This window comes from Conger conger, chromosome 14 (genome assembly GCF_963514075.1).
Source record: "Conger conger chromosome 14, fConCon1.1, whole genome shotgun sequence".
Classification (NCBI taxonomy): Eukaryota; Metazoa; Chordata; class Actinopteri; order Anguilliformes; family Congridae; genus Conger; species Conger conger.
The window spans coordinates 16,193,112-16,220,108 of record NC_083773.1 but is presented as its reverse complement, the minus strand read 5'-3'; the positions used below and the strand labels follow the sequence as shown (position 1 = coordinate 16,220,108).

Genomic DNA, 26,997 nt, shown 5'->3' with positions numbered 1-26,997 from the left:
TCCCTCTGAGTCATGGTTAAGGGCCATGTTGTGTTCACAGCTTTATGCATGGACGTTAATGAAAATGTCTGTGAAATGTCCCCAAATCAAACTGTGCTTTTCATAAGCTTCAGTGAGTGAGTGTTGTGTTGTTTCCACTTACTGGAAACCAATCAATTTCTGAGGACTTTCTCTCATCGGTGGCCAACCTTCTCTTTTTTGACCTCAGGAGAACATCCCAGACTCAGTGATCAAGCTGGTCCAGCCATACATCGACAATGAGGAGTTCCAGCCTGAGTCCATTGCCAAAGTCTCCAAGGCCTGCAAATCCATCTGCCAGTGGGTCCGGGCCATGCACATCTACCACTTTGTGGCCAGGGGAGTGGAGCCGAAACGGGTGAGGTCCTGCGCGTTCGTCTGCAGTCTCTCTGTGTCCGTCTTTCTGTCATGTTCCTGGAGCCTAGTAGCAGAGGCCACACTAGAGCTGCCTCTCACTATCTCATGTACAATGCTATGTGCAGTGTGTGTTTAGACAACCCCTTTCAGGTGCATATCGGTTGTAGGGACATTTATTCTACTGAATATGGAGAAAGGTTTAACATTGTCAATGGGGTATTATAAAAGCAGACAGGGAGGACATATGATACCTACGGAGCCCTGTCTCTATCTTCCTTGGTCCCAGTCCCAATGCCCACACCCCCCCTCACCTGTGTCCTGTGCCATCCTGTCCTGCCCCCCTCCACCTCCTTGTCTGAGCAGCTAGCCCTAAAGGAGGCTCAGGAGGACCTCGCGGCCACCCAGAAGATCCTGGATGAAGCCATGGGCAAACTGGCGGCTGTGGAGGAGGGCATTGCTGCCCTGGAGTCCAAGTACCGTGACTGCCTGGCCAAGAGAGACGAGCTGGACAACAAGTGCTCCCTGTGTGAGGCGCGGCTGGTTCGGGCCGACAAGGTCAGCCTGAGAGCACACCGTGCTAAATGCCTCTGTCCTAGCAACGTACAACACCCCTCAACTACACACAACTCACACCATGCAGTATACCATTGCCATAGCAACGTACAACACCCCTCAACTACGCACAACTCACACCATGCAGTATACCATTGCCATAGCAACGTACAACACCCCTCAACTACGCACAACTCACACCATGCAGTATACCATTGCCATAGCAACGTACAACACCCCTCAACTGCACACTACTTCCACCATGCAATATACCATTGCCATAGCAACATACAACACCCCTCAACTACACACTACTCGCAAAATGTAAGGTTGTTTCAAGTCTTTCCAAGGTCCTTGAATAGAAATGGACGTGAAATGCAATTAGATTGTTAGTACAGGTAAGTGAGGGAGCATGTGCACGCACCCACTCATGTGCCATAACTGTGAATTTGTGTGTTTACTGTGCGGCCACAGTTGATCGGCGGGTTGGCGGGTGAGAAGGTGCGCTGGAGTGAGACGGTGCAGGAGCTGGACTACATGTTGAATAACGTGTCGGGAGACGTGCTCCTGTCGGCGGGATACGTGGCGTACCTCGGCGCCTTCACCGTGAGTGACTCCGCTCTGCTGCCTCTCATCAGGGCCTGCACGGGGAATTAGGACAGTGTCATTTAAGTGTGTGACATGACAAGCTAGACCATGTCCTTTAGGTAACCAGTGCTTGTTTCAGTGAGAATGATTTCTTTTTGAGCAGTAGTGTGTGCTGTTGTGATAATGGGTGGAATGATTACTGTTGTTTCTGTAAGACACACTGTCGTGCTGCTGGGGTGCATGTTATTTGAATAAGGATGATGTATTTCAGTCGGGATATGCGTTTAGTTCGGGTGTGCATTGTTTCAGCATGTGTACAGGTTATCTCAGTCAGGGTGGACACTGTTTGAGGAAGAGCTTGTGCTGTTCCAGTAAAGCTGTGTGTTTCTCGTATAGGGCGAGTACCGGGCGGATATGGCCAAGGAGTGGCTGCAGCGCTTCAAGGAATTAAAGGTTCCTCACACATCGAACCCTGACCTGATCAGTACCCTGGGTGACAAGGTCAAGATCCGATCCTGGCAGGTCAGAGCCTCTCAAAGCAACCCACAGATAATTCTGTTGAAAGCTGCTGTTAATACTATGGCCCCACTGCACAAATATGAACCCTGCTGGTATGTGCCTGGAAGGAACTGCAAAGCTTCATAATTGAGTTATCCGTCCTAAGATTTATGAGATAGGGGCTCCTAGAATGGCATTGTGCTGTTTAATGGCTTCATTACAGTATGTCCTTTTTGTCCTTTGTATATTTGTGTGCATTTGTCTTCACATATGTACATTTATGTGTGTGTGTGTGTGTGTGTGTGTAGATCACAGGGCTGCCCAAGGATTCTCTGTCGGTGGAAAACGGGGTGATCACGCAGTATTCACCACGCTGGCCACTTTTCATAGACCCGCAGGGACAAGCCAACAAGTGGATCAAAAACATGGTGAGGATCTTGACTCTTACAGGCTAAGTGCTGTTACTTTGGAGAAGGTGTCAGCATTCTCTTACCCAACCCATACTTTGTGAGTATGGTCGGGTGCTTTGTTCCCTGCTGTTCCTGTGATTTTGTGAGTATGGTAGGGTGCTTATTGTGAGTATGGTAGAGTGCTTGGTCCCTGCTGTTCCTGTGATTTTGTGAGTATGGTAGGGTGCTTATTATGAGGATGGTAAGCACAAACCTCGCTTCCTGTGCCTTTAGGAGCGGGAGAAAGGACTGGACGTGATGAAGCTCAGTGACCGGGACTTCCTGCGCAGCCTGGAGAACGCCATCCGCTTTGGGAAGCCCTGCCTCCTGGAGAACGTGGCCGAGGAGCTGGACCCAGCACTGGAGCCGGTCCTGCTGAGACAGGTCTGCATTCAACAATGAACTCAGCCTGTGACCCAACACCAACTACTTACTCAACACACTCCACACTGAACACACTACCCAACCAACAATCTTTTATTCATTTTACCTCACTGATCCCTTTATGTGTGTCTAGGCAATATTTGGTTGTGTTGCAGATGTCTTCATGTTTAGGTCTGTAGTGTTATGTGTTTGTGCGGAGATGTAGTGTTACATTTTTGTTGAAGTCTGCTGTGTCACCTATGTGTTTCTGCTCCTTAGACTTTTAAGCAGCAGGGCAGCACAGTGATAAAACTTGGAGACACCATTATCCCTTACCATGACGACTTCAAAATGTACATCACCACCAAACTGCCCAACCCCCACTACTCCCCTGAGATCTCCACAAAGGTCACTCTCATCAACTTCACCTTGTCACCCAGGTACCCATACCGTCTCTGCACTGCAGATAAGCACTTAAGACAGGATTTGGGGTGAGCAGTGAGACAGGGGTTTGGGGTGAGCAGTGAGACAGGGGTTTGGGCTGAGCAGTGAGACAGGGGTTTGGGCTGAGCAGTGAGACAGGGGTTTGGGGTGAGCAGTTAGACAGGATTTGGGGTGAGCAGAGAGACGGGATTTGGGGTGAGACAGGGTTTGGGGTGAGCAGTAAGACAGGGGTTTGGGGTGAGCAGAGAGACAGGGGTTTGGGATGAGCAGTGAGACAGGATTTAGGGTGAGCAGTGAGGCAGGGTTTGGGGTGAGCAGTGAGACAGGGTTTGGGATGAGCAGTGAGACAGGGGTTTGGGGTGAGCAGTGAGACAGGGGTTTGGGGTGAGACAGGGTTTGGGATGAGCAGTGAGACAGGATTTGGGGTGAGCAGTGAGACAGGATTTGGGGTGAGACAGGATTTAGGGTGAGCAGTGAGACAGGATTTAGGGTGAGCAGTGAGACAGGATTTGGGGTGAGCAGTGAGACAGGATTTAGGGTGAGCAGTGAGGCAGGGTTTGGGGTGAGCAGTGAGACAGGGGTTTGGGGTGAGCAGAGAGACAGGATTTGGGGTGAGACAGGGTTTAGGGTGAGCAGAGAGACAGGGGTTTGGGGTGAGCAGTGAGACAGGGTTTAGGGTGAGCAGAGAGACAGGGGTTTGGGGTGAGCAGTGAGACAGGGGTTTGGGGTGAGCAGTGAGACAGGGGTTTGGGCTGAGCAGTGAGACAGGGGTTTGGGCTGAGCAGTGAGACAGGGGTTTGGGGTGAGCAGTGAGACAGGATTTGGGGTGAGCAGAGAGACGGGATTTGGGGTGAGACAGGGTTTGGGGTGAGCAGTAAGACAGGGGTTTGGGGTGAGCAGAGAGACGGGTTTGGGATGAGCAGTGAGACAGGATTTAGGGTGAGCAGTGAGGCAGGGTTTGGGGTGAGCAGTGAGACAGGGTTTGGGATGAGCAGTGAGACAGGGGTTTGGGGTGAGCAGTGAGACAGGGGTTTGGGGTGAGACAGGGTTTGGGATGAGCAGTGAGACAGGATTTGGGGTGAGCAGTGAGACAGGATTTGGGGTGAGACAGGATTTAGGGTGAGCAGTGAGGCAGGGGTTTGGGGTGAGCAGTGAGACAGGATTTAGGGTGAGCAGTGAGACAGGATTTGGGGTGAGCAGTGAGACAGGATTTAGGGTGAGCAGTGAGGCAGGGTTTGGGGTGAGCAGTGAGACAGGGGTTTGGGGTGAGCAGAGAGACAGGATTTGGGGTGAGACAGGGTTTAGGGTGAGCAGAGAGACAGGGGTTTGGGGTGAGCAGTGAGACAGGGTTTAGGGTGAGCAGAGAGACAGGGGTTTGGGGTGAGCAGAGAGACAGGGGTTTGGGGTGAGCAGAGAGACAGGATTTGGGGTGAGCAGTGAGACAGGATTTGGGGTGAGACAGGATTTAGGGTGAGCAGTGAGGCAGGGGTTTGGGGTGAGCAGTGAGACAGGATTTAGGGTGAGCAGTGAGACAGGATTTGGGGTGAGACAGGATTTAGGGTGAGCAGTGAGGCAGGGGTTTGGGGTGAGCAGTGAGACAGGATTTAGGGTGAGCAGTGAGACAGGATTTGGGGTGAGCAGTGAGACAGGATTTAGGGTGAGCAGTGAGGCAGGGTTTGGGGTGAGCAGTGAGACAGGGGTTTGGGGTGAGCAGAGAGACAGGATTTGGGGTGAGACAGGGTTTAGGGTGAGCAGAGAGACAGGGGTTTGGGGTGAGCAGTGAGACAGGGTTTAGGGTGAGCAGAGAGACAGGGGTTTGGGGTGAGCAGTGAGACAGGGGTTTGGGGTGAGCAGTGAGACAGGGGTTTGGGCTGAGCAGTGAGACAGGGGTTTGGGCTGAGCAGTGAGACAGGGGTTTGGGGTGAGCAGTGAGACAGGATTTGGGGTGAGCAGAGAGACGGGATTTGGGGTGAGACAGGGTTTGGGGTGAGCAGTAAGACAGGGGTTTGGGGTGAGCAGAGAGACGGGTTTGGGATGAGCAGTGAGACAGGATTTAGGGTGAGCAGTGAGGCAGGGTTTGGGGTGAGCAGTGAGACAGGGTTTGGGATGAGCAGTGAGACAGGGGTTTGGGGTGAGCAGTGAGACAGGGGTTTGGGGTGAGACAGGGTTTGGGATGAGCAGTGAGACAGGATTTGGGGTGAGCAGTGAGACAGGATTTGGGGTGAGACAGGATTTAGGGTGAGCAGTGAGGCAGGGGTTTGGGGTGAGCAGTGAGACAGGATTTAGGGTGAGCAGTGAGACAGGATTTGGGGTGAGCAGTGAGACAGGATTTAGGGTGAGCAGTGAGGCAGGGTTTGGGGTGAGCAGTGAGACAGGGGTTTGGGGTGAGCAGAGAGACAGGATTTGGGGTGAGACAGGGTTTAGGGTGAGCAGAGAGACAGGGGTTTGGGGTGAGCAGTGAGACAGGGTTTAGGGTGAGCAGAGAGACAGGGGTTTGGGGTGAGCAGAGAGACAGGGGTTTGGGGTGAGCAGAGAGACAGGATTTGGGGTGAGCAGTGAGACAGGATTTGGGGTGAGACAGGATTTAGGGTGAGCAGTGAGGCAGGGGTTTGGGGTGAGCAGTGAGACAGGATTTAGGGTGAGCAGTGAGACAGGATTTGGGGTGAGCAGTGAGACAGGATTTGGGGTGAGACAGGGTTTGGGATGAGCAGTGAGACAGGATTTGGGGTGAGCTCTGAAGCAGGCCTCTGACCGCAGTGGGCTGGAGGACCAGCTGCTGGGCTGTGTGGTTGCTGAGGAGCGGCCGGACCTGGAAGAGGCGAAGAACCAGCTGATTGTGAGCAGCGCACGGATGAAGCAGGAGCTGAAGGAGATTGAGGACCAGATCCTCTACAGGCTGAGCTCAGTGGAGGGGAACCCTGTGGATGATGAGGAGCTCATCAGGGTCCTGGGCGCCTCCAAGATCAAAGCAGGAGAGATAGAGGTCAGCTCCCATACCTGGTGCTATTACACACAAGCAGTGAAGACTCTGATGATGTTTACCAGCATTGCTGCACAGTTAAGTCTTTCAAAAAGGCTTTCATCTCTCCCAAACAATGGCTGACAGGGGAAGTACATTATCTTTATATTTCTTGTCCACTGGAAATAAGTATGTGGTTTATTTAGTACTACTAAATGGCATGAGTCTGTGTAGTTACAGTATAGCATACATATACTGGGCATACAGTATCAGTGCTGACTTCAATGCACGCACTTTTGAATTTTATTGAATGAATGCCCTCAGCTGTGCATGTACAGCACAGTGTACACTCAGCATGTGCTCAGCATGTGCTTAGTGCTTTGAGGATGTCCTTGATGGGGCTGTGTGTGTGCGTGATTCCCGCTGACCTCCCGCCGTCGCAGGCCAAAGTGATGGTGGCGGAGGAGACGGAGCGGGACATCGACGCCACGCGGCTGGAGTACGTGCCGGTGGCCGTGCGCACCCAGATCCTCTTCTTCTGCGTCTCCGAACTCTCCAACGTGGACCCCATGTACCAGTACTCCCTCGAGTGGTTCCTGTGCATCTTCATGGCGGGCATTGGCAATTCTGAGAAAGCAGGTACTAGACCGTCCCTTTCAACTGGCTCACACTCAGCTTACATCATGCCTTTCATTATGATATCACACTGAACCTTAATGCTAACATGCATGCCCCCTGTTTAAAGATGCCCATTACACCATGCCTTATTGACAATGTGTGAGCGTGTCCTTGTCTGTCTTACAGATACAGTGGAGCAGCGGATTGTCAACATCAATGAGTTCTTCACCTTCAGCCTGTACAGCAACGTGTGCCGCAGTCTGTTTGAGAAACACAAGCTCATGTTCGCCTTCCTGCTGTGTGTTCGCATCATGATGAATGAGAACAAGATTGACATGGTGAGGCTGAAACACTCGACTCCACCCTCGCTTGTCATGTCTGTCTGTGTGTCTACCCCCCCAGCTTGAACAAGATATTGATTGAATACTGTAGTGTTGAGCATGTTCCTCTAGTGTTGGGTTTGTCCTGTAGTGTTGATTGTGTCTCTCTGGTGTTGGGTGAGTTCTGTAGTGTTGAGTGTGTCCCTCTGGTGTTGGGTTTGTCCTATAGTGTTGAGTCTGTCCATCTGGTGTTGGGTTTGTCCTGTAGTGTTGAGTGTGTCCTTTAGTGTTGAGTGTGTCTCTCTGGTGTTGGGTGTGTCCTGTACTGTTGAGTGTGTTCCTCTGGGGTTGGGTGAGTCCTGTAGTGTTGAGTGTTCATGTCCCTGTCACAGGCGGAGTGGAGGTACATGCTGTCAGGGGGCATGGCCCAGAAGCTGCTCCCCAACCCTGCGGAGGACTGGCTGTCCAGCCGAGCCTGGCAGGAGATCCTGGGCCTGAGCGGCCTGCCCAACTTCAGCAGCCTGGCAGAGAGCTTCCCTCAGCATGAGCCCCGATTCAGGGAGATCTTTGACAGCAGCCAGCCTCACAGGTTTCAGCACACACACACACACGCACACACACAGACATGTACGCATGCATGCACGTATGCACACACACACACACAGACATGTACGCATGCATGCACGTAAGCACACACACACACGCACAGAGACATGTACGCATGCATACACACACGCACAGAGACATGTACGCATGCATACACACACGCACAGAGACATGTACGCATGCATACACACACGCACAGAGACATGTACGCATGCATACACACACGCACAGAGACATGTACGCATGCATACACACACGCACATGCACGCAGGAACATTCAGAGACAAAGGCTCAGCTGACTGTAGATTGCGTGTTTGTGTGTGAGTACAGGGAGCCTTTGCCAGGAGAGTGGAACACGCAGCTGGACTCCTTCCAGAAGCTGCTCATTCTGCGCTGTCTGCGCGCTGACTGCCTCACCCATGGAATGCAAGACTTTGTGTCTGCTCAGCTGGGCCAGCGCTTCATTGAGCCCCAGGTTCTGAACTTCCATCCACAGATTTAAACAAATATCAAGGACTTGAAACTTCTTGAACGTTACTACAATTTGAAAATGTTCACTTCACATTTATATAAATGTGTCTATTATAAATGAATACTGGATCAGAAACCATAATCTAAAAAGGCGTTTTGGAAAGGTTTTGTATAGGCTCTTAGAGCTGGTCCCAGAACCAAATGTGTTTTCAGTCATATTGAGGCCATTTTTCTATCGCTTATTGATGTTGGGAATGAAGCCTCGAAATGAGTTCATGTCAGAGGTGGGTGTGTGAATGCTGCTTTTAACCCACTAACCCCAACCCCCTCGTCGTTCCCCCTCCCAGACGGCGGACCTCTCTGTGGTGTTTAAGGAATCGTCTCCCTCCATCCCGCTCATCTTCGTGCTCTCTCCTGGAACTGACCCCGCTGCCGACCTCTACAAGTTTGCTGATGTCATGAAGTTTTCCAAGAAGATGAGCGCCATCTCTCTGGGCCAGGGCCAGGTCAGGCACCGAGCGTAGCCATGTCTGCTCCAGAGAGCTAATTCAGCCTGAGTTTTGCTAATGAGGCCATATCCACAAACACGTACATAAAGGCACATACATACACGTACATGAACGTCTCAGTGTTTAATGCTAAATCCACCTGTCACAAGCTCCTGAAAGTGCAAGCCTTACCTGAGCTCAACTGATTCTAAAGCACCGTGACCAATTCCACATTGTTTGACAGCATGGCTCACAAACAGACTACCTGACCAGTCCCCACTTGAGCAGCAACTGGCGACTGGCCAATGGCCATGATCGGGCTGTGATGTTCTGGGCCTGTGTTTCAGGGCCCGTGGGCAGAAGTCTTGATGCACCAAGCCATGGACAAGGGCCACTGGGTCTTCTTCCAGAACTGCCACCTGGCCCCCAGTTGGATGCCCTCCCTGGAGAGGCTCATTGAGAACATCGACCCCATTAAGGTGAGAAGCATGGATGCGTCCATTGCAGGCCAAGCTCCTGAACTGGGATTGGAGAGCCTGAAGACCATGGAGAACTTTACATCTTACGTCTAAGTATTCAGCAGACTCTTTTGTCCATTTCAACTTACAAGGCCTTTAGAGCACCAAAACAGTCTGTTACACGTTAGAAATGTATTGCAAAGAATCAGCCATCACACAAGTGAGTGAAAAGTGGAAATCACTTTAAGACCTGATCTTCCGTTCCCTTCGTAACTGCAGCCCCGTAGTCCAGAAGAGGTGAGGCAGGGAAGGGGCAGCGTTAGCCCAGCTCACACCTGCTCCCTGCTCTCTTACAGGTACACCGGGACTTCCGCCTCTGGCTGACCAGCCTGCCCAGTAACAGGTTTCCTGTGTCCATCTTGCAAAATGGCTCCAAGATGACCATAGAGCCCCCAAGGGGCATCAAGGCTAACCTGCTCAAGACTTACCTGAACCTCTCTGATGATTTCTTCAAGTCCTGCTCCAAGGTCAGACCCCTGCTCTTCCTCTTCCTCTCACTCCATCTCTGCCTGCATGTTTTTCTCTTTCTGCTCAGTCACAGACACGTGGCTCTTGTCACAATCTCTTTTCAAGAAATGTTCACTTCTGATTTTATTATGTTACTAATTGCTGTTATTCTGTTCATTTTTTCATTACTGTCTGTTGGCACAAGCCCATTCCAAGCCCATTCCATCAGTCCAGCCTTGAACACCAATCATGCAGCACTGACTATATTGATTGCATTGTCTCCGGTGGCAAGCCATTGTTCCCCAAGCACCACAGTGCTGAGTGAACCCATCCCCACTGCTGCCCTCTGGATGCTGGTCCAACACAGTTAGAACTCAGCAGCATACAGGAGCCACAAACAGCCTCTCTCTGGTCTGACTTTCGTTACAGTATACAGTCCAGTAACCTTAAGGGTCTCCTTCTCCTACCTTCCCTTGCTAATTGCACCTTGTGGAGCAACAGAAATGCTCGAAATGGGTCCCTTGTGTATCTTTTACATAAATCCCTAAGACACATCTTTTTAAAGCCTTTCCTTAACCCTTTTGTGGTGTTTTCTGTCTACTTGTACTGTGTAAGTATTTGCACAGACTATATTTTTGCAATGACTGTTGTTATTGTTACTGTAAATGTTATCTTCATTCAAGACAGCAACTCCTTTTCCTTGATTTTGCTCTTGCTCTTGCTCTTTGAACTATTATTGTATTTGTTGATACAGCATATATCCAGAGTGCTTGAAGGGTTATAAAATTAAATTGCTATTGCCAATGTGCACGTGGGGAATGGGGTTATATACATGATGACTGAAGGTCACAGATGATTTCCTTGGAACTCTTTTCTACTGTAGCTGTATTGTTTTGATTGTGTTGTGGATTAAAAATGAAAAGATTATGGAAACGCTGGGAATTAGAGCCTGGTGTAGCACTGTGTGTATCAGAACCCCCCTGACATGCCCGTGGCTGTGGACCCCTCTCCCCCTCCCAGACCGGGCCGTTCAGGTCCCTGCTCTTCTCCCTCTGCCTGTTCCACGGGAACGCCATCGAGCGCAGGAAGTTCGGCCCGCTCGGCTTCAACATCCCGTACGAGTTCACAGACGGGGACCTGCGCATCTGCATCAGCCAGCTCAAGATGTTCCTGGATGAGTACCAGCAGACGCCCTATAAGGTGTGTGAGCTCAGCCCTGCTTTACACCATGGATCCCCCGGCCCTCTTTAGCTGTCCTCTTTCTTTTGGGCTTCCCTTTGAGATAGAGTTAGTGTGTAGTTGTAGCGTGTAGCTGTTTAAAGATAGGTTAACTATTTACAATACTTATTTTTGGTTTGTTCATTTAACTTTACACTTAGTATGTTTGACTGTAGTGTGTGTGTGTGTGTGTGAGTGAGTGAATGTGTGTGTCCTGTGTTTTGAAGGCTGACTGGTCTTTGCTCCCCAGGTGCTGAAGTACACAGCAGGACAGATTAACTACGGCGGTCGTGTGACAGATGACTGGGACCGGCGCTGCGTCCTCAACATTCTGGAGGACTTTTACTGCCCCGCTGTCCTCACTGACAACTACTTCTACTCCCCCTCTGGAGAGTATCGGCAAATCGACACCGAGAACGACCTCAAGGTGAGGGGCCTGTGCAGTCCTGTCCCCCAAATCTCTCATATCTCTCACCTTATGCCAATCAAAGCCACAGGGTGTGATACGGGATCAGTGACTGGTCAGGTACATTTCTTTTATGGTCCCTCCATCTGCAGGGCTACCTGGAGTACATCCGCAGCCTGCCCATCAACGATACACCAGAGATCTTTGGCCTCCATGACAATGCCAACATCAGCTTCGCCCAGAACGAGACGTTTGCTTTGCTGGGGGCTGTGGTGAAGCTGCAGCCCAAAGCAGCAGCTAGCGGCGGCAAGGGCCGGGAGGAGGTACCGTCTCAGCTACATTACCACAGCACACAACACTACATTACCACAGCACACAACACTACATTACCACAGCACACAGCACTACATTACCACAGCACACAGCACTACATTACCACAGCACACAGCACTACATTACCACAGCACACAACGCTACATTACCACAGCACACAGCACTACATTACCACAGCACACAACACTACATTACCACAGCACACAGCACACAACACTACATTACCACAGCACACAACACTACATTACCACAGCACACAACACTACATTACCACAGCACACAGCACTACATTACCACAGCACACAGCACTACATTACCACAGCACACAGCACTACGTTACCACAGCACACAACATTACATTACCACAGCACACAACACTACATTACCACAGCACACAGCACTACGTTACCATAGCACACAACACTACATTACCACAGCGCACAACACTACATTACCACAGCACACAACACTACATTACCACAACACACAACACTACATTACCACAGCACACAACACTACATTACCACAGCACACAGCACTACATTACCACAGCACACAACACTACATTACCACAGCACACAGCACTGCATTACCACAGCACACAACACTACATTACCACAGCACACAGCACTGCATTACCACAGCACACAACACTACATTACCACAGCACTACATTACCACAGCACACAACACTACATTACCACAGCGCACAACACTACATTACCACAGCACACAACACTACATTACCACAGCACAGCACACAACACTACATTACCACAGCACACAGCACTACATTACCACAGCACACAACACTACATTACCACAGCACACAACACTACATTACCACAGCACACAACACTACATTACCACAGCACACAACACTACATTACCACAGCACACAGCACTACATAACCACAGCACACAGCACTACGTTACCACAGCATACAACACTACATTACCACAGCACACAACACTACATTACCACCTCACATTACATTACCACAGCACACAACACTACATTACCACAGCACAGCACACAACACTACATTACCACAGCACACAGCACTACATTACCACAGCACACAACACTACATTACCACAGCACACAACACTACATTACCACAGCGCACAACACTACATTACCACAGCGCACAACACACAACACTACATTACCACAGCACACAGCACTACATTACCACAGCACACAACACTACATTACCACAGCGCACAACACTACATTACCACAGCACTACATTACCACAGCACACAACACTACATTACCACAGCACACAGCACTACATTACCACAGCACACAACACTACATTACCACAGCACACAACACTACATTACCACAGCGTACAACACTACATTACCACAGCGCACAACACTACATTACCACAGCACACAACACTACATTACCACAGCACACAGCACTACATTACCACAGCACACAACACTACATTACCACAGCACTACATTACCACAGCACACAACACTACATTACCACAGCACACAACACTACATTACCACAGCACACAGCACTACATTACCACAGCACACAACACTACATTACCACAGTGCACAACACTACATTACCACAGCACACAACACTACATTACCACAGCACACAGCACTACATTACCACAGCACACAACACTACATTACCACAGCGCACAACACTACATTACCACAGCGCACAACACACAACACTACATTACCACAGCACACAGCACTACATTACCACAGCACACAACACTACATTACCACAGCGCACAACACACAACACTACATTACCACAGCACACAGCACTACATTACCACAGCACACAACACTACATTACCACAGCACACAGCACTACATTACCACAGCACACAACACTACATTACCACAGCACACAACACTACATTACCACAGCGCACAACACTACATTACCACAGCGCACAACACTACATTACCACAGCACTACATTACCACAGCACACAGCACTACATTACCACAGCACACAACACTACATTACCACAGCACACAGCACTACATTACCACAGCACACAACACTACATTACCACAGCACACAACACTACATTACCATAGCACAAGGCACTACATTACCACAGCACACAACACTACATTACCACAGCACTACATTACCACAGCACACAACACTACATTACCACAACACACAACACTACATTACCACAGCACACAGCACTACATTACCACAGCACACAACACTACATTACCACAGCACACAACACTACATTACCACAGTACACAACGCTACATTACCACAGCACACAACACTACATTACCATAGCACACAACACTACATTACCACAGCGCACAACACTACATTATCACAGCACACAGCACTACATTACCGCAACACACAACACTACATTACCACAGCACACAACACTACATTACTACAGCACACAGCACTACATTACCACAGCACACAACACTACATTACCACAGCACACAACACTACATTACCACAGCGCACAACACTACATTACCACAGCACACAACACTACATTACCACAGCACAGCACACAACACTACATTACCACAGCACACAGCACTACATAACCACAGCACACAGCACTACGTTACCACAGCATACAACACTACATTACCACAGCACACAACACTACATTACCACAGCACATTACATTACCACAGCACACAACACTACATTACCACAGTACACAACACTACATTACCACAGCGCACAACACTACATTACCACAGCGCACAACACTACATTAACCCAACACACAACACTACATTACCACAGCACATAACACTACATTACCACAGCACACAGCACTACATTACCACAGCACACAGCACTACATTACCACAGCACACAACACTACATTACCACAGCGCACAACACTACATTACCACAGCGCACAACACACAACACTACATTACCACAGCACACAGCACTACATTACCACAGCACACAACACTACATTACCACAGCGCACAACACTACATTACCACAGCACTACATTACCACAGCACACAACACTACATTACCACAGCACACAGCACTACATTACCACAGCACACAACACTACATTACCACAGCACACAACACTACATTACCACAGCGTACAACACTACATTAACACAGCGCACAACACTACATTACCACAGCACACAACACTACATTACCACAGCACTACATTACCACAGCACACAACACTACATTACCACAGCACTACATTACCACAGCACACAACACTACATTACCACAGCACTACATTACCACAGCACACAACACTACATTACCACAACACACAACACTACATTACCACAGCACACAGCACTACATTACCACAGCACACAACACTACATTACCACAGCACACAACACTACATTACCACAGTAAACAACGCTACATTACCACAGCACACAACACTACATTACCATAGCACACAACACTACATTACCACAGCGCACAACACTACATTATCACAGCACACAGCACTACATTACCGCAACACACAACACTACATTACCACAGCACACAACACTACATTACTACAGCACACAGCACTACATTACCACAGCACACAACACTACATTACCACAGCACACAACACTACATTACCACAGCGCACAACACTACATTACCACAGCACACAACACTACATTACCACAGCACAGCACACAACACTACATTACCACAGCACACAGCACTACATAACCACAGCACACAGCACTACGTTACCACAGCATACAACACTACATTACCACAGCACACAACACTACATTACCACAGCACATTACATTACCACAGCACACAACACTACATTACCACAGTACACAACACTACATTACCACAGCGCACAACACTACATTACCACAGCGCACAACACTACATTAACCCAACACACAACACTACATTACCACAGCACATAACACTACATTACCACAGCACACAGCACTACATTACCACAGCACACAGCACTACATTACCACAGCACACAACACTACATTACCACAGCGCACAACACTACATTACCACAGCGCACAACACACAACACTACATTACCACAGCACACAGCACTACATTACCACAGCACACAACACTACATTACCACAGCGCACAACACTACATTACCACAGCACTACATTACCACAGCACACAACACTACATTACCACAGCACACAGCACTACATTACCACAGCACACAACACTACATTACCACAGCACACAACACTACATTACCACAGCGTACAACACTACATTACCACAGCGCACAACACTACATTACCACAGCACACAACACTACATTACCACAGCACTACATTACCACAGCACACAACACTACATTACCACAGCACTACATTACCACAGCACACAACACTACATTACCACAGCACACAACACTACATTACCACAGCACACAGCACTACATTACCACAGCACACAACACTACATTACCACAGTGCACAACACTACATTACCACAGCACACAACACTACATTACCACAGCACACAGCACTACATTACCACAGCACACAGCACTACATTACCACAGCGCACAACACTACATTACCACAGCGCACAACACACAACACTACATTACCACAGCACACAGCACTACATTACCACAGCACACAACACTACATTACCACAGCGCACAACACACAACACTACATTACCACAGCACACAGCACTACATTACCACAGCACACAACACTACATTACCACAGCACACAGCACTACATTACCACAGCACACAACACTACATTACCACAGCACACAACACTACATTACCACAGCGCACAACACTACATTACCACAGCGCACAACACTACATTACCACAGCACTACCTTACCACAGCACACAGCACTACATTACCACAGCACACAACACTACATTACCACAGCACACAGCACTACATTACCACAGCACACAACACTACATTACCACAGCACACAACACTACATTACCATAGCACAAGGCACTACATTACCACAGCACACAACACTACATTACCACAGCACTACATTACCACAGCACACAACACTACATTACCACAACACACAACACTACATTACCACAGCACACAGCACTACATTACCACAGCACACAACACTACATTACCACAGCACACAACACTACATTACCACAGTACACAACGCTACATTACCACAGCACACAACACTACATTACCATAGCACACAACACTACATTACCACAGCGCACAACACTACATTATCACAGCACACAGCACTACATTACCGCAACACACAACACTACATTACCACAGCACACAACACTACATTACTACAGCACACAGCACTACATTACCACAGCACACAACACTACATTACCACAGCACACAACACTACATTACCACAGCACACAACACTACATTACCACAGCACACAACACTACATTACCACAGCACACAGCACTACATTACCACAGCACTACATTACCACAGCACACAACACTACATTACCACAGCACACAACACTACATTATCACAGCGCACAACACTACATTACCACAGCACACAACACTACATTACCACAGCACACAACACTACATTACCACAGCACACAGCACTACATTACCACAGCACACAACACTACATTACCACAGCACACAACACTACATTACCACAGCACACAGCACTACATTACCACAGCACACAACACTACATTACCACAGCACACAACACTACATTACCACAGCACACAACACTACATTACCACAGCACACAGCACTACATTACCACAGCACACAACACTACATTACCACAGCACACAGCACTACATTACCACAGCACACAACACTACATTACCACAGCACACAGCACTACATTACCACAGCACACAGCACTACATTACCACAGCACACAACACTACATTACCACAGCGCACAACACTACATTACCACAGCGCACAACACACAACACTACATTACCACAGCACACAGCACTACATTACCACAGCACACAACACTACATTACCACAGCGCACAACACTACATTACCACAGCACTACATTACCACAGCACACAACACTACATTACCACAGCACACAGCACTACATTACCACAGCACACAACACTACATTACCACAGCACACAACACTACATTACCACAGCGTACAACACTACATTACCACAGCGCACAACACTACATTACCACAGCACACAACACTACATTACCACAGCACTACATTACCACAGCACACAACACTACATTACCACAGCACTACATTACCACAGCACACAACACTACATTACCACAGCACACAACACTACATTACCACAGCACACAGCACTACATTACCACAGCACACAACACTACATTACCACAGTGCACAACACTACATTACCACAGCACACAACACTACATTACCACAGCACACAGCACTACATTACCACAGCACACAACACTACATTACCACAGCGCACAACACTACATTACCACAGCGCACAACACACAACACTACATTACCACAGCACACAGCACTACATTACCACAGCACACAACACTACATTACCACAGCGCACAACACACAACACTACATTACCACAGCACACAGCACTACATTACCACAGCACACAACACTACATTACCACAGCACACAGCACTACATTACCACAGCACACAACACTACATTACCACAGCACACAACACTACATTACCACAGCGCACAACACTACATTACCACAGCGCACAACACTACATTACCACAGCACTACCTTACCACAGCACTCAGCACTACATTACCACAGCACACAACACTACATTACCACAGCACACAGCACTACATTACCACAGCACACAACACTACATTACCACAGCACACAACACTACATTACCATAGCACAAGGCACTACATTACCACAGCACACAACACTACATTACCACAGCACTACATTACCACAGCACACAACACTACATTACCACAACACACAACACTACATTACCACAGCACACAGCACTACATTACCACAGCACACAACACTACATTACCACAGCACACAACACTACATTACCACAGTACACAACGCTACATTACCACAGCACACAACACTACATTACCATAGCACACAACACTACATTACCACAGCGCACAACACTACATTATCACAGCACACAGCACTACATTACCGCAACACACAACACTACATTACCACAGCACACAACACTACATTACTACAGCACACAGCACTACATTACCACAGCACACAACACTACATTACCACAGCACACAACACTACATTACCACAGCACACAACACTACATTACCACAGCACACAACACTACATTACCACAGCACACAGCACTACATTACCACAGCACTACATTACCACAGCACACAACACTACATTACCACAGCACACAACACTACATTATCACAGCGCACAACACTACATTACCACAGCACACAACACTACATTACCACAGCACACAACACTACATTACCACAGCACACAGCACTACATTACCACAGCACACAACACTACATTACCACAGCACACAACACTACATTACCACAGCACACAGCACTACATTACCACAGCACACAACACTACATTACCACAGCACACAACACTACATTACCACAGCACACAACACTACATTACCACAGCACACAGCACTACATTACCACAGCACACAACACTACATTACCACAGCACACAGCACAACATTACCACAGCACACAACACTACATTACCACAGTGCACAACACTACATTACCACAGTGCACAACACTACATTACCACAGTGCACAACACTACATTACCACAGCACTACATTACCACAGCACACAGCACTACATTACCACAGCACACAACACTACATTACCACAGCGCACAACACTACATTACCACAGCGCACAACACACAACACTACATTACCACAGCACATAGCACTACATTACCACAGCACACAACACTACATTACCACAGCGCACAACACACAACACTACATTACCACAGCACACAGCACTACATTACCACAGCACACAACACTACATTACCACAGCACACAGCACTACATTACCACAGCACACAACACTACATTACCACAGCACACAACACTACATTACCACAGCGCACAACACTACATTACCACAGCGCACAACACTACATTACCACAGCACTACATTACCACAGCACACAGCACTACATTACCACAGCACACAACACTACATTACCACAGCACACAGCACTACATTACCACAGCACACAACACTACATTACCACAGCACACAACACTACATTACCACAGCACACAGCACTACATTACCACAGCACACAACACTACATTACCACAGCACTACATTACCACAGCACACAACACTACATTACCACAACACACAACACTACATTACCACAGCACACAGCACTACATTACCACAGCACACAACACTACATTACCACAGCACACAGCACTACATTACCACAGCACACAACACTACATTACCACAGCACTACATTACCACAGCACACAACACTACATTACCACAGCACACAGCACTAAATTACCACAGCACACAACACTACATTACCACAGCACACAACACTACATTACCACAGCACACAACGCTACATTACCACAGCACACAACACTACATTACCATAGCACACAACACTACATTACCACAGCGCACAACACTACATTACCACAGCACACAGCACTACATTACCGCAACACACAACACTACATTACCACAGCACACAACACTACATTACTACAGCACACAGCGCTACATTACCACAGCACACAACACTACATTACCACAGCACACAGCGCTACATTACCACAGCACACAACACTACATTACCACAGCACACAGCACTACATTACCACAGCACACAACACTACATTACCACAGCACACAACACTACATTACCACAGCACACAACACTACATTATCACAGCGCACAACACTACATTACCACAGCGCACAACACTACATTACCACAGCACACAACACTACATTACCACAGCACACAGCACTACATTACCACAGCACACAACACTACATTACCACAGCACACAACACTACATTACCACAGCACACAGCACTACATTACCACAGCACACAACACTACATTACCACAGCACACAACACTACATTACCACAGCACACAACACTACATTACCACAGCACACAGCACTACATTACCACAGCACACAACACTACATTACCGGCACTACATTACCACAGCACACAACACTACATTACCATAGCACACAACACTACATTACCACAGCACACAACACTACATTACCACAGCACACAGCACTACATTACCACAGCACACAACACTACATTACCACAGCACACAGCACTACATTACCACAGCACACAACACTACATTACCACAGCGCACAACACTACATTACCACAGCACACAGCACTACATTACCGCAACACACAACACTACATTACCACAGCACACAACACTACATTACTACAGCACACAGCACTACATTACCACAGCACACAACACTACATTACCACAGCACACAGCGCTACATTACCACAGCACACAACACTACATTACCACAGCGCACAACACTACATTACGACAGCACTACATTACCACAGCACACAACACTACATTACCACAGCACACAGCACTACATTACCACAGCACACAACACTACATTACCACAGCACACAACACTACATTACCACAGCGTACAACACTACATTACCACAGCGCACAACACTACATTACCACAGCACACAACACTACATTACCACAGCACACAGCACTACATTACCACAGCACACAACACTACATTACCACAGCACTACATTACCACAGCACACAACACTACATTACCACAGCACACAACACTACATTACCACAGCACACAACACTACATTACCACAGCACACAGCACTACATTACCACAGCACACAACACTACATTACCACAGTACACAACACTACATTACCACAGCACACAACACTACATTACCACAGCACTACATTACCACAGCACACAGCACTACATTACCACAGCACACAACACTACATTACCACAGCGCACAACACTACATTACCACAGCGCACAACACACAACACTACATTACCACAGCACACAGCACTACATTACCACAGCACACAACACTACATTACCACAGCGCACAACACACAACACTACATTACCACAGCACACAGCACTACATTACCACAGCACACAACACTACATTACCACAGCACTACATTACCACAGCACACAACACTACATTACCACAGCACACCACACTACATTACCACAGCGCACAACACTACATTACCACAGCGCACAGCACTACATTACCACAGCACACAACACTACATTACCACAGCACACAGCACTACATTACCACAGCACACAACACTACATTACCACAGCACACAGCACTACATTACCACAGCACACAACACTACATTACCACAGCACTACATTACCACAGCACACAACACTACATTACCACAACACACAACACTACATTACCACAGCACACAGCACTACATTACCACAGCGCACAACACTACATTACCACAGCACACAGCACTACATTACCACAGCACACAACACTACATTACCACAGCACACAACACTACATTACCACAGCACACAACACTACATTACCACAGCACACAACGCTACATTACCACAGCACACAACACTACATTACCATAGCACACAACACTACATTACCACAGCGCACAACACTACATTACCACAGCACACAGCACTACATTACCGCAACACACAACACTACATTACCACAGCACACAACACTACATTACTACAGCACACAGCACTACATTACCACAGCACACAACACTACATTTCCACAGCACACAACACTACATTACCACAGCACACAACACTACATTACCACAGCACACAGCACTACATTACCACAGCACACAGCACTACATTACCACAGCACACAACACTACATTACCACAGCACTACATTACCACAGCACACAACACTACATTACCACAGCACACAGCACTAAATTACCACAGCACACAACACTACATTACCACAGCACACAACACTACATTACCACAGCACACAACACTACATTACCACAGCACACAGCACTACATTACCGCAACACACAACACTACATTACCACAGCACACAACACTACATTACTACAGCACACAGCACTACATTACCACAGCACACAACACTACATTACCACAGCACACAGCGCTACATTACCACAGCACACAACACTACATTACCACAGCACACAACACTACATTACCACAGCACACAACACTACATTACCACAGCACACAACACTACATTACCACAGTGCACAACACTACATTACCACAGCGCACAACACACAACACTACATTACCACAGCACACAGCACTACATTACCACAGCGCACAACACTACATTACCACAGCACACAGCACTACATTACCACAGCACACAACACTACATTACCACAGCACACAGCACTACATTACCACAGCACACAACACTACATTACCACAGCACACAACACTACATTACCACAGCACACAACACTACATTACCACAGCACACAACACTACATTACCACAGCACACAGCACTACATTACCACAGCACACAACACTACATTACCATAGCACACAACACTACATTACCACAGCGCACAACACTACATTACCACAGCACACAGCACTACATTACCGCAACACACAACACTACATTACCACAGCACACAACACTACATTACTACAGCACACAGCACTACATTACCACAGCACACAACACTACATTACCACAGCACACAGCACACAACACTACATCACCACAGCGCACAGCACACAACACTATATTACCACAGCACACAACACACAACACTACATTACCACAGCACACAGCACTACAGGTAGCAGGATACAGTGGTGCCCTGTCAGTGTGGTGTGTTGACTCTGCACTGTGCACTCTCTGTCGCCCCCTACAGATTGTAGAGGAGATTGTTACTGGCATCAAGGATAAAGTTCCTGATCCTTTTAATCTGGAGGAGGTGCTGAGGAAGTACCCCATCCTCTACGAAGAGTCCATGAACACAGTGCTGATCCAGGAGGTCATCAGGTACACACGCCTCCCCACCCCGCCCTCTTACACCCACTCCTCACATTTAAAAAATGTTTCCTCTTGAAATTAATGGCTTAAAAGATGAACGTTAGTCATCAACAAAGATTGTGAAAAAGCTGTAAATCTGCCATCCATACTGATGATTATTAATAATGCATGTACGTGTGCTGTTTACTTCTTTGTGATGATCTCTCTCTCTCCCTCAGGTATAACAGACTGCTGGCTGTTATATCACAGAGTCTGGGAGATCTGGTGAAGGCTCTGAAGGGTTTAGTGGTGATGTCGTCAGAGCTGGAGCTGATGGCCAACAGCCTGTTCAACAACGCCGTGCCTGACATGTGGAAGGCCAAGGCAAGGGTTTACACTCCCCCTGTCTTACATAACATTACACTGCACATATCTCTTTATTTATGAGCGTATTTACCTATTGAAGCATTATGAAATACTATTGAATGTTACTGATTCACTAATTATGTTGAGGTGGTCTCAACCCAATAAAAAACTATAGTCTCAGTGCAGTCTGATGCCTCTTGACTCAATAAGCAGTTGGAATTCAGGTATGTTATTGACATGGCCCATTCCCCTCCAGGCATACCCCTCGCTGAAGCCGTTGTCCTCCTGGATGATAGACCTGCTGCAGAGGATCAGCTTCGTGCAGGGCTGGATCTCGGACGGCATACCGGCCGTCTTCTGGATCAGCGGGTTCTTCTTCCCGCAGGCCTTCCTGACAGGCACCCTGCAGAACTACGCCCGGCGCTCCGTCCTCTCCATCGACACCATCGGCTTCGACTTCAGGGTGAGGCCAGGGGCCCGTGCGGGGACGACCGCTCCTGTCTCCAGGGCTCCTCTCTAATGTACACTATCAGTGTTAGACAGTGGCGACCTGTTACACGGACGTTGGCATCTGCACTTCACAGCATTTCAGAATTTGAGTCTCTAGCCTCATCCTAACTGGAAAACCTTCACCGTGGACCAATTATGAATGTAGTTACTGAATTGCGTTGAACAGCCTCTCTCTATTTTTAACCTCAACGATGAGGTCAGTTGATTTTTAAATCTAACAGAAATAGGCCATTAGGTGTAGTTTTAGAAATGATGAAAATGGCTTTCCCATATTTCTCCCCATGTAAACCAGCAGAGTGAGGGAGAGCTGGCTGATGCGTATGTCCCCTGTGCAGGTTATGAAGGAGTCCAGCAAGGAGCTGACCCAACGGCCGGACCTGGGCTGCTATATTCACGGGCTGTTCCTGGAGGGGGCTCGCTGGGACGCCCAGGCGGGCTGTCTGACCGAGTCACGACCCAAGGAGCTCTACACCGAGATGCCCGTCATCTGGATGGTGCCTGTGCCCAACCGCAAGCCGCCCCAGTCCGGGGTGTATGTCTGCCCCATCTACAAGACCCTCACCCGCGCAGGTCAGCGGCCCTTCCCCACCCTGCACCAGTCAGTGCATGTTTCTCCCTTTTTACACCCCCCTGAAAAAAACACACTGTGCTCCCCTCATAACATTTACACTGTGAATGCACACTTACTATACGCGGCCATGCAGTCAGAATTCTGTACAAAATGCAATACACCAAACTGCTCCTGTAATGCACTCCAATATGAATGGCTCAGTTTTGGCTGTGATGGGAATCATATGTGAGTCAGCTGCTGAAGACAGGCACAGGGTTGCTGTAACACTGGGCAGACGTGCGTGTGCCCTATGTAACCTGAGAGCCACACAGATATACACATGACCCACACAATCTCACACACACAGACACGCACACACAGAAATGCATGTAAGCATGGCGTACATGCACACTCTCACACACACAACCTGAAAGTAAGATATCCAGACTCTGGTGATGTTTATAGGTCAGAGACTTTAGGAAGTCATGGCATGCAAAGGATATGCAACCAAATACATAACATAACTATTTTATTTTACATTATGTTAATTTGTCTCAAGCACTGAAATCAGGGGCTACGTATAAAAAGTTACAAATATGCTTTAATAAAAGCTGAGAATCTGCACTTAGACCACATGTGAATTGTTTAATTTACTTGGTTTGTCACCAATCAGAAAAAGCAGAAAAGGGCTAGGTGTGTCCACTGTGGACTGGCGCTGTATAAATGGTGGGAGAGTGGCTCAGAACTGCTGTGTTTATTCCACAGGAACTCTTTCTACCACGGGGCATTCCACCAACTACGTCATCGCTGTGGAGCTGCCCACCAACCATACCCAGAGGCACTGGATCAAGCAGGGCGTGGCCCTGATCTGTGCGCTGGACTACTAAAGACACACACACGCATACACACACGCAGACTTCCGGCAGAAAAACATTAGGGCTGGGGTATTAGGACTGTTTCAATATTTTCAGCTGGTGTTTTAGAAAGTATTATATATATGTATTTCGTTAGAAAGTTGTGATATATATATATTTTTTTTAATGTTGAAACCCTGTTTAAATTATATATTTTGTTTGTTTTCTTATGAAACATTAGCAACTGTGATGAATTTTGTGTTTGTGGGAAGTGAAAAGACAGTGATCCCTTCCTATGGGTCTGTCTGTGTTTCTGGAATAGAGCGCACCTCTGCCACTTGCAGGGGCATTACCATCTGTCCTCGGGCTATTCTGGGACTGAGGCAGCTTTGTGGCATGTCGACCACAGCCGTCAGATGTTCCTTGTCATCCAGTGAACATCGCGAGGTTCAAATCTGACCCAGACCTTTCAACGTTTCTTCAGTTTGCTCGATTAAATGGTCATTTGTCTCCATATATTTTGCCATACCTGGGTGAGAATTCCTCTTCAAAATGTACTAATGAGCAGGATGCTACTAGCGATCATTTGACATTTCTATATTACAGGCCTATACAGGGACTCGGTGCTGGCAGTCAGTATAATGTAATGTGCTAGTATAATGGTATCTATTGCACCTCTTTATTCAGCCCCTCTTTGCCTTTAGCCATTCCTGTAAACTGAATGGGTCACACTTTATCTCTCTGTCCCTCTCTCTCTTTCTTTGAACAAGTGTGCCGCTGCCCTCACCTTCTACCCATCTATTTCCTGTGGGCAGTCTGCCTCCTAGGTCGAGACACGACATCATCACCACTCCACCCAGCCTTGGAGCCTCTGTCCGCATCGCTTACAAAATACCATAACTCTGGTGCCAGACACGCATTATGAACAGAACAACAGAGTCCCAAAACAAGAGGGGGAATAATGAGTGTTATGGAGGAAGTGGTC

At 47.8% G+C, this 26,997-nt stretch overlaps 1 protein-coding gene across 1 annotated transcript in view; it reads left to right on the top strand.

The window, feature by feature from the left end:
- Positions 1 to 26,528, top strand: part of dnah1 (dynein, axonemal, heavy chain 1) — a 53,452-nt gene extending 26,924 nt beyond the window's left edge. Inside the window, exons 56-78 of the mRNA XM_061220077.1 lie at positions 209 to 376; positions 739 to 930; positions 1,402 to 1,533; positions 1,912 to 2,037; positions 2,322 to 2,441; positions 2,697 to 2,846; positions 3,105 to 3,265; positions 6,027 to 6,252; positions 6,672 to 6,867; positions 7,033 to 7,184; positions 7,559 to 7,755; positions 8,103 to 8,247; positions 8,591 to 8,749; positions 9,079 to 9,210; positions 9,546 to 9,716; positions 10,717 to 10,896; positions 11,165 to 11,341; positions 11,473 to 11,643; positions 23,632 to 23,762; positions 23,972 to 24,116; positions 24,355 to 24,561; positions 24,944 to 25,178; positions 25,924 to 26,528. Coding sequence (XP_061076061.1) covers positions 209 to 376; positions 739 to 930; positions 1,402 to 1,533; positions 1,912 to 2,037; positions 2,322 to 2,441; positions 2,697 to 2,846; positions 3,105 to 3,265; positions 6,027 to 6,252; positions 6,672 to 6,867; positions 7,033 to 7,184; positions 7,559 to 7,755; positions 8,103 to 8,247; positions 8,591 to 8,749; positions 9,079 to 9,210; positions 9,546 to 9,716; positions 10,717 to 10,896; positions 11,165 to 11,341; positions 11,473 to 11,643; positions 23,632 to 23,762; positions 23,972 to 24,116; positions 24,355 to 24,561; positions 24,944 to 25,178; positions 25,924 to 26,045 — 3,795 coding nt within the window. The 3' untranslated portion in view covers positions 26,046 to 26,528. The remainder of the gene's footprint in view (positions 1 to 208; positions 377 to 738; positions 931 to 1,401; positions 1,534 to 1,911; positions 2,038 to 2,321; positions 2,442 to 2,696; positions 2,847 to 3,104; positions 3,266 to 6,026; positions 6,253 to 6,671; positions 6,868 to 7,032; positions 7,185 to 7,558; positions 7,756 to 8,102; positions 8,248 to 8,590; positions 8,750 to 9,078; positions 9,211 to 9,545; positions 9,717 to 10,716; positions 10,897 to 11,164; positions 11,342 to 11,472; positions 11,644 to 23,631; positions 23,763 to 23,971; positions 24,117 to 24,354; positions 24,562 to 24,943; positions 25,179 to 25,923) is intronic.
- The last annotated feature ends 469 nt before the right edge of the window (positions 26,529 to 26,997 follow it).